Raw genomic sequence first — 10,209 nt, 5'->3', positions numbered from 1 at the left:
GCACTAAGTAATCAATATGTAATGAGTTAAATGAAATTAATCAAATTTTCTATCATGTACAGAATTTAACAATACACCCCCCAACAGCTCCAAGTTAACACCTTAAAGAAATTAAATTCTAACAAAACTATTTTGTTCTTCATTGTCCCACTAATGAGTACCAAAGCATCTCCTCTTCCTTGATTTTCTCTCTCTTCTTGGCTCCACCTCTTCTTGGCTCCAGGCAGTGGGGAAGAAGGGGTCTCAGTGAAGTGTGCATCAATCAAAATCGAGGTATTCTTTCAGCTCAGGGAAGATCTTCTAATAGAACAGGACGTCTTCTTCAGTAACAAATTTGGTGGGGTTGAGATGCAAAACCAGGACCTCACCTACAAACCTTAAGAAGCAAACATGAACACCATAGTAGTTTCCAAAGGGTCAAGAACATTTTCAAGGAAAAGTGGTGTTCCTAAAATTCAACATAGTTCATAACTCTAGAGCCATATGGCTGCTAACAAATACGTGGCATTTTCAGGAAAAAGAGGTTAAGAAGAAAATAGAAAGGAGTGGGGAAAGCTTCATAACTTCAGCTTCTCTGGGGTGTCAACCAGTTCATTATAGCCAACAATCTATCACCTTAAAAAAAAAAGCAAGCTAGGTGTGGTGACTCTGGAGACTGAGACAGCCTCAGCAACTTAGTGAGACCTGTCTCAAAAAATAAACAGGACTAGGGATATAGCTCAGTGGTCAAGCACCCCCCTGGGTTCAATCCCTAGTACCCAAAAACAAAAAGAAGAATCCACTGCAAAGCACAGTGATGCACATGGCTCAGGAGGCTGAGGCAGAAGGATTGTAAGCTTGAGGGCAGCCTCAGCAATTCAGTGAGGCCCCAAGTAGGAAACAAAACAAATAAGGCTGGGAATGTGGCTCAGTGGTAAAGTGCCTTTGAGTTCAATTCCCAGTACAAAAAATAAAAATAAAAAGGAATCCACCACCTAAACCTTTAAAACTTAAATGTAATGAGGAGAAATCTCCAATTAAAGAATTTGATATTCTATAGTCCCACCTTTGTTAAAGTAAATGAATAAAAAAAATTGCATACATTTTTGTATGTATGTGGGCCCAAAATTATTAAAAATGGTGAATTTGGGTAACAGAATTATATTTATTCTCTATAATTTTTGTTCCAAAAAACCAAAGGTGGAATGTTCTCTCTGATATGTGGATGCTAACACCCAACAAGGGAGTGAAGAGAGAATAGAAGTTCAGTGTTTCAAAAATTTTTGTTTCAAATTTTCTGTGAATTACTTTAGGAAACTGTTTTCTCTTTGGAATGTTTCCACCCTTACTTACCTTTCTAAAATCAGTAAGTTTTTCCTGGGTCAACACTTCCACTCTCAATTGGCATGTAGGCTCTCTTGCATTTATAGCAGGCTAGGCGCCATGGAAGATTCACAGCTTTACACCATGAGCAGATCCAATTCACTTGATTGGAGCATGAGGCAGACTTCTCTGGCTGCTGGGATTCCAATGCTTTTTTCCCTTGTGGTTGCTTGGCCTTCTGACCCTGAGACTGCTGTTTCTTTGGGCTTTTTTTCATACCCTGACTCTTACTGCTCCCCAGGGGGTTTGCCTGGGGTCTATCTGGACCTCTCTGCTGCCTATAGCTCCTGTTAGCCACCAGGAGAGCAATCCCCTGGGGCACCATTTTATCTTCTTTCTCAATGTGGCTGCTGCTCTCCTCCAAGGCGTCTGTCCCCTGGGGCCTCTCCTGATCCTCTTTCTGAGTATAGCTAATGCTCTCCCCCAGGGAGTATTTCCCCTGGGGCTTCTCTGGACCCTCCTTCTGGCTATGGCTAATGCTTTCCCCCAGGCAAGTCACTCCCTGGGGACACTCAGGACATTCTTTTTGCTTGGGGCTTGTTAGGTCTCCCAGGTTGCCTCTGCATGGGAGGTTCTCAGGATATTCATCCTGGCCCTGGAAACTCAGGCTACTCTGGACACATCCACAACTCTGGACACATGGAGGAGGCATTCCCTCCTGATACCCCACTGGAGCCCACAAGCCAGGTGGATAGGTTGCTGCAGGAGGCACCTGAGGTGCAACTGCTGCCACTGCTGTTGCTGTTGCTCCTGCTGATTCTGATTGCATTACTACAGGGGATTGTAGAGGTGTTGAGTACGGGAATCCCACTGGCAATGGCACCTGATGTGGCACAGGCATTTGCAGATGAGGCTGCATTGCCTGGGTGCAAGAACACGGGTGTCCTTGCACGTAAAGCAAAGGTGCTGGGGCTGGCATTTGGGCCTCCAAATGTGACATGCCCTGTGCCCCAGCTGCCACCACCTCTGCTTGCTCCTCTCTTTCCAGGGACCATGCCACAGCACCATGCCGTTCGGCCCCCATAATAGGTACAACCTTCGAGGGCAACGGATCGGCCAATGCTGACCTCTCAGCCTGAAGTAGCCTCCCTCGTAGCACTTCACGCTCATCCATCGCCTGCAGCAAAGCAGCCTGAGTGAAGCGCAGCTGAGTGGCAGCATCGTCGCGCTCCTCACGCAACCGCTGCAACTCGGAAGCCAAAGCCCAGCAAGCCGCCTCGCGCTCCTCCACCTGATCCTGCAGCCGACGGACCCGACGCCCCTGCTGCTCCCGCTGCCTCGCCACCACTCGCACGCCCAGGGCCAGGGCGCTCCAGGTGCACGCCCTCTTGAGGGCACGAGGCACCTGCGGGTCCATCACAACAGTGCGAAGCCGGTCCTCCACCTCGTTCCAGGGACGAGAGCGAAAGGCCATGTAGAACTCTGGGCCACCTCCGTTCATGAGGACTTCATTATTAATGAATCGGATCACCTCGTTGTGTCGGAAGCCACTGGCATGGTCCCCAAATTCCACTGCCATGGCTGCTGCGGCCTAGTAGAGCGACCGCTCCCCCGAGCCCGGCCGCTGCCACTTCCGCCCGCTCCCGGGTAGGCTGCAGCCACCAACGCGCTCTCCCCAACACGTCCTCCTCAGTCCTCCTTCAGTCTCTGCCCAGTCCTGGCCGAGTCCGGCCTCCTCCTCCCTCAACCCCCACAGTCTCCCCCTCACGAAGAACAAAGCTGATCCTCTCACCACGCCAACCTCTGCGCCGCGACAATGTGACACGTCACAGACAGATGCTGAGTCATGCCGCAAGGCCTGCTGGGACTAGCCTCCTTTGACACAGTGCCACCTACTGGGAGGGACTATGAGCAAGGTGGCTGAGGTAGGAATTGCAGTGAACCAAATCAGGGAGGGATGAAAGTAGGTTCTTCAGAGACTCTAACACAGAAGGTGGGATGGGTCCTTCAATCATATACACACTCCTAATCTAAAAGGAGGATTGGTCAGTGGAGATCAGAGAATTTCTGAGGTAGGATGCTAGGATGGAGGGACAAATGGAAGGATGCATGACAGGTGGATAGTTAGATGGAGAATAGGGTTGTGGAGCTCTCACTTTAGGGAGGTGAAAAGGTGCAAGAAGGAATTTTATCAAAACTCAGGAGAGGAAGGGGCAATGACACGTGTGAGAGAGAAAGCTGGGTTTGCACTGCTGCTGTGGGCAGATTTGGCAGCAATGGGAACCAAGCTCAGTTGTATACCCTGTGGAGAAGTGAAGTAAGAACTTGGCAGTTGTAGATTACAAAGTGAAGCCATAGGTTAAAGATAGTAAGGGGCACTAGAAAGCACCACTGCAATGGTTGAATAAAGGAAGAAAGGGAACCCAGACCAAGACAATATTCTGAGAAGACAGGGAGCTATGGAAGACAGGAGGCCACAACACAGGTGCATGCTCTGACTCAGGGAAAAGACACCTCAGAACTCCACATTTTGGATTGGAGTCCTGTGATGAATGATGAGATAATGTGTGGGAGAAGTGAATCCTAGAGAAGATGCTGAATCTCAGATATTTCCAAGAGTTTCTGGAGGATACTGTAAGCCATGGACAGGGGTTTTCCATTAGGGAGTGGAGAGAAGGGACTGCTCTTTGCTCAATTCCTACATAGTTCCTACCTCACTGAGTCCCACAGAAAGAATTTTCTCTTCCCAACTTTAAATACTTCTGTGCCAGGGGTGGTGGCACGTGCTAGTAAACCCAACAACTCGGGAGGTTGAGACAGAAGGAAAGCAAGTTTTAGATCAGCTTCAGCAACACAGCAATAGCCTGTCTCAAAATTTAAAAAAATATAAAGGATTGGGAACATGGCTCACTGGTAGAGCACCCCTAGATTCAATCTTCAGTATAGCAAAAGGAAAAAAAGTCTTAATACTTTGATGTGGATCCCTGCCTTTCTTATCTCTTTAGGGAAGATGTTTGAATTCCTTAGGAAGTTCAGAGTCACTGTCCTCTCCAATCTCTTCTCCTCTACTAGCCCCTTTCCCAACATGATATAAGCATTTCCAGGTTTCTTACATGCGATATTATATTCTTGTCTAAATTTTCTGTACCTTAATTTCCAAACATAAAACTAAACAGAATGATCTAAGGGTACAATCAGTGACTTTCCTTACCCAATAAACCAAGTTTCTTCCAACTTCACCTTTCTATAGCACTGACTTTTGACCATTTCCTTTTCAAAAATCAATCCTCCCCCTTTGCTGCCCACTATATGCTTCCATTCACCCCTTAAATACTGGGGTCTATCTGAGGTTTGTCCTTATAAACCTGAAACTTCAGAATTCTCTCTCCTTGCACATGCTGTTATCCCATCTATTCTGTTGTTCTCAACTACCGTCATTAATTGCTAACACTCCTGAAACATTATACCCAGTCCTGGTTTGTCCCTCAAATTTCAGACTCACCTAAACAACAACCTCCTAAAAACCTTCACCTGGAACTTCCAGATTTTTCACAAGTCCGAAACTCATCAGTACAACTTTGGACAAATTTCTTATCAAGTTTGGTACCATTTCTGAAGGTACATTTCCTCCCAAGAGTTCTTACAAGGATGACAGAAGAACATCCAGTCGTCTCCCCTTATCTATAAGTGATACCTTTCAAGACCCCAGTGGATGCCTGAAATTTCAGATAGTACTGAACTTTATATATACTATGATATTTTCTTTTACATATACAAATTTAATGCCCTTTCCATCTTAAGTAAACACACTGTGGTCACAACTTTTGCAGTTTGAGGTACAACAGCAAAACTGGAACAATTTTTTCCTTCAAAATTTCACAGATAGAAGATTCATATTTATGTGGATCTTAACCACCTTAGCATAATTTTTTTCATTAAATTAAGTTGAAAACTTTTATTTTTCACTTAAAGGAAAAACTATATGGTTTCTCTTTGTCATATCTGTTTTCAACATCACCACTCTTGCACTTTTGCACCATTAAGTAAAATAAAGTTTACTTGAACATAAGAATTCCAATACTTCAATGGGTGATTTGATAACTTAAACAACTACTAAGAAGCAGGTAGTATGTACAGTGTGTACATGCTAGATAGAGGAATGATTCATGTCCAGGATTGGATGGAGCAGAATGGTGTGACATTTCATCACACTAAGAACAAGATGCAAAATAAAAGTTATAAATTATGTCAGGAAGTTTCCATTTAAAATTTTCAGTTGACTATGAGTAACTGAAACTGCAAAAAGTTAAAATGATAGCTAGAGAGACTACTGCATGTGTAAAGTAATTATCATTTTCATCATTATCACGCTTATAATTATTAAAGAAGCCTTCATGGAGAAAGTAGTACTTAAACTGGGATTTGAACAATGGATAGAATCAGATGAGAATAGTGAGGGAGAAAACAAACCTGAAATTGACAAAATATATCTGTTATTTTCCAATTCATTGCTTGGTCGAGATCTGTACCAGGTCACCCTGTTCTGCCATATCCATTTGAATTATATTGCTCAATTCATATGACAACTGTCTCTTGTGTTTTCATTCCATTATGTTTTTAGAAGCTGGCATCTGGTCCCCCACCTACCTGCCTTGTACACTTCAGCTATTTCCATGGATGCTCTTTGCTAGAGCTACACATCTGATATCACCAAGGAAGCACCATGTGTGTACTGGCATTTGTGATAGTTCCAGGATCTACATTGTCATCATCTGCCTCTGATTAGAAATTCTGTATATGAAAGCAAAAACAATGGATTTGTTGGGGAATGAAATTATGCATATACTTAGAACATACAGAAAAATTAAAACCCATATTAAGAAGAAATATTTGAGGGCAAATGATTTCATATAATTGTAATATCAATAATATCTATAAAGTTAGTAATGACAGAAAAGAAAATGGGAAGTTCTGATACTCTGAAATATTACAAATAAATTCAATGCATTTATCTACATAAATAAACAGATCAACAGTTTTCCCTGAAAATAACATTTTCATACTTGGAACATTTCAATATGCCAAGTTTTAAATAAATATTATAAGGAGCAGCACTGTTTAGCCAGATGTTTTAGTCAGCTTTTTCAGTGCTATGACAAAAAGATCTGACAAGAAAAATTCTAGGAGGAAAAGTTTATTTGGGGGCTCACAGTTTCAGAGGTCTCAATCCATAGATGACTGACTCCTTTCTTTCCATTCCTCATGGCTCAAGGTGAGGCAGAATATCATGGCAGAATGGTGTGGTGGACAAAAGATGCTCAAGACATCACACTAGGAGGCAAAAAGAAAGAAATTCCACTCACCATGGACAAAATATATACCCTAAAGGCACCAACCTGCTTCAGTAACACCCTACCTGCCATTAAGTTACCTATTAGGGGATTAATTCATGGATTGGGTTAAGGCTCTCATAACCCAATCATTTTACCTCTAGGCTGTCTTGCATTGTCTTGCACATGAGCTTTTGGGGAACATCTAATATGTAAACCATAACATTCTGCCCCTGGCCCTGAGAAGCTCACAACCATCTCACAATGCAAAATACATTTAGTCCATTTCCAAGAGTCCCAACAGTCACAACAGTTCCAAGATTTCCCAGGAGTCCAAGTCCAAAGTCTCCACTGAGACTCAAGGCAAACTCTAAATGTGAGCCCCTGTAAATATCAAAAGCAAGTTACATATATCCATTATATAAAGGTACAGAGTAAACATTTCCATTTCTCAAGGGAGAAATAGGGGTATAGAAAGAAGGGATGGGATGAAAGCAAGACTGAAATCCATCTGACCAAAAAAGTCCAGGTCTGTCATCTGGAGCACATGACATCAAGATGTTCTCTCCAAAGGGCTATGTAGCTCTGTCCCTATGGTCTTGCTGGTTGCAGCCCACATGGCCTCTCTGTTGGCTTGTCTCTGCTCAATTCCTGCAGCTTACCTAGGCAGACATTCTTAGGTACTAGCATTTCTTAATTTGGGGGTCCTCCACTGCAGCTTCAGCTTCCTCCCACACATCCCTATGCACTGCCCTCTCAGGGGGTGCCTGCAGGGACTCTGACCCTGCTACACTTTGCCTGGCCTCCCAGGCCTTCCTTTAAAATCTCAATGGAACTTCCATGACCCACTAATTCCAGCATCCTGCAATCCTGCAAAACCGGCACCAGGTGGTTGCAACCAAGGACTGCCACCATCCCTAGCAGTGATAAAGCCTCTAGAGACCCCGGCAATAGCAGCCTTTGAATGCCTGCAGGATTGCCCATGGTGAAACAACTTCCTAGGTCCCTATGTGCAAGAAGGGTGCCCCACTGGTCTCTTCTCAAAGGAATTTTTCCTTTTACACAGTTGACCTTGAGATGAATGTGGTCTCACCAATTTCTTAGATGCCCTCAAGCTATCTTTCTTTTTGTCTTTGGGTAAAGTCTCTACATTTCTTTTGTGGTATGTGGTAATGTCTTTAACAACTACCACTTCCTTAGCCCCAGTTTTATTCTTACCTTTCAAGTCCGAATTTTACTACTCTTTCTGTTTGGCTTCCTGCCCCTGATTATCACAATAAATTTGGCTAAAAGCCACCAACAATACCCATGCCACTCACTACGCTGCTTACAAATTTCTTCCATCAGATTAAGAAGTGCATCACATTTTAAAAATTCTGCATCACAGAAAGTTTGAGGACATCGACAAAATGCAGACAACTTTTTAGCCAAAACATAATATGAATGGCCTTTAGTCCATTTTCCAATAGAATCCTCCTCTGAAACAGGAGCCTGGTTTTACTGTGCACAATCCTATCAGCATTCTGGTCTTCTTAGCTTCCACCAGAATCACCCATTAAGGTCCACTTACAATATTCTAAAGCTTTTCCAGCTTGCATCATTATACTTTTCAAAATTCTTTCCACCAAATTCCAAAAAAGCTCCAAAAGTTTCTGAACCACATGGTCAGGTTAGTTACAGCAATGACCTCACTTCTAAGTACCAAATTCTGTTTCAGTCAGCTTTTTTGTTATCGTGACTTAAAAACCTGACAAGAACAATTGGAGGAGGAAAATTTTATTTGGGGGCTCAGAGTTCAGAGGTCTCAGTCCATGGACAGCTGCTCCATTCCTTGGGGCTCTAGGTGAGTGAAAGCATGGTGGAGAGAAGCAGCTCAAGCTATGGTGATCAGGAAGCAGAGCGAGAGCTCTGCTCATCAAGGACAAATATATATCTCAAGGCACACCCCCAGGGACCCACCTCCTCCAGCCACACCCTACCAGTCTACAGTTACCACTCATTTAATCCCTATCAGGGGAATAATTCACTGACTGGATTAAGGTTACCAAAACATAATAATTTTAACTCTAAACGTTGCATTGTATCACACATGAGCTTTTGGGGGATACCTAATATCCAAAACATAACACTAGACCTATAAAAAAAACACTCAGATGTAAGAAATACTAATCATTATTGCATATTACATGAAGGTAGAAATAATCCCATTGAAATTAAAACTAAAGTTGTTCATATTGTCTTTTTATTCTTTTTCTTTTGTTTTTATTTTTGCAGTACTAGGACACATGCTTTACCACCAAATTATACCCCCAGACCTTTGTTTCAAATTTTACTTTGAGATAGGGTCTCCCTAAATTTCCAAGGCTGGCCTGGAACTTTCAATCCTTCTACCTCAGTCTCCTGAGTATCTGGACTTACAGGCATGTACCCCTGCATACTGCTACTGATTATCTTTTATATTGTCTTTTGTATATTCATATTATAAATACTAAGAGGTACTAATAAAAAGTCTGTCTTCTGGCTTTAATACACTGATAAATAATAATGTTTTACAGTTTAGTATGTACTAGGTGCTGTGAACACTTTGTGTATATTACCTTATGTGATCATCACAACAACCATATAAGTTACAATATTACTTCCATTTTTTAAAATAAGTAAACTGGAACTTGAGAAAGCTTAATATCTTTTATAAATACCCATAGCTAGTGGTCCAAATTACTGCCTTGATTGGTCTGAATTAGGATCATGTGTTTTGTGTACAATGATATTATTTCCCGGAACTCTGAGGCCCAAACTAATAAAAATGACACAATCAATGTAATATCCCTTGTGCAAATGTTATACTGAAAATGCATTTCACTTCAAAACAAGAAGAACAAAGTTTATCTATAACCTGTGAGATAACCCAAATGTATCTAAAAATGAATCAAATAAGTTATCAATTTGAAACATAGAAAACAGAAATCAGAGCACACATTGAAACTGGCATAACAAAGCTGTCCAACATAGAGGGTGCTCTATCTGATGGATGGAAACTTTTAGGTCTCCCCTGATCAGATTTATTCCTGTGGTGATGGAGTCATCAAGTCATAAAATTTCCATGGCAAAAATTCATGAAAATCACTAAACCAATTCCAGTCTTTTCATCACATTTGACTTATGTTTCCTGATACAATTTGACTTATAGTATAACTTAAAGTATAGAAGTCCAAAGAGCTTTAGTCGACTTGACAGTTTATACTTATCATTGTAAAGAAGCCAGCACTTGGACTTTGTACATGATCCATTTGAATTAAACTGGTTTAAGCTATTTTCTGAGTATTTGGTAACATTCCAGTACCTGACTAAATTGAGCATTGTACCTACAGAGCCAAAGAGCATATCCTGGAATGGGGTATCCAAGCCAAGATAAATCCACTTCAGGTGACAACTATATGCCATTGATTCACAAAGCCACAGGTTCACCTACTTGACCTAGATTGATAAAGTAATCATCACAATTTCTGAGAGAATCACAGAGTTATTTGCAGCCTTTCTTGTGTAAAAGCTCTACAAAATACTTGAGATTAGAAAT

At 42.1% G+C, this 10,209-nt stretch overlaps 1 protein-coding gene across 1 annotated transcript; it reads right to left on the bottom strand.

The window, feature by feature from the left end:
- Window positions 1-1,342: 1,342 nt before the first annotated feature.
- LOC124971643 (putative testis-expressed protein 13C) lies at window positions 1,343-2,881 on the bottom strand. The gene has a single exon (XM_047535311.1). It carries the CDS (start codon window positions 2,879-2,881, stop codon window positions 1,343-1,345), a length of 1,539 nt encoding a protein of 512 aa, XP_047391267.1.
- Window positions 2,882-10,209: the final 7,328 nt, after the last annotated feature.

Source organism: Sciurus carolinensis, chromosome X (assembly GCF_902686445.1).
Source record: "Sciurus carolinensis chromosome X, mSciCar1.2, whole genome shotgun sequence".
Taxonomy (NCBI): Eukaryota; Metazoa; Chordata; class Mammalia; order Rodentia; family Sciuridae; genus Sciurus; species Sciurus carolinensis.
The sequence above is the reverse complement of the archived record's forward strand: the minus strand, read 5'-3'. Positions and strand labels throughout refer to the sequence as shown.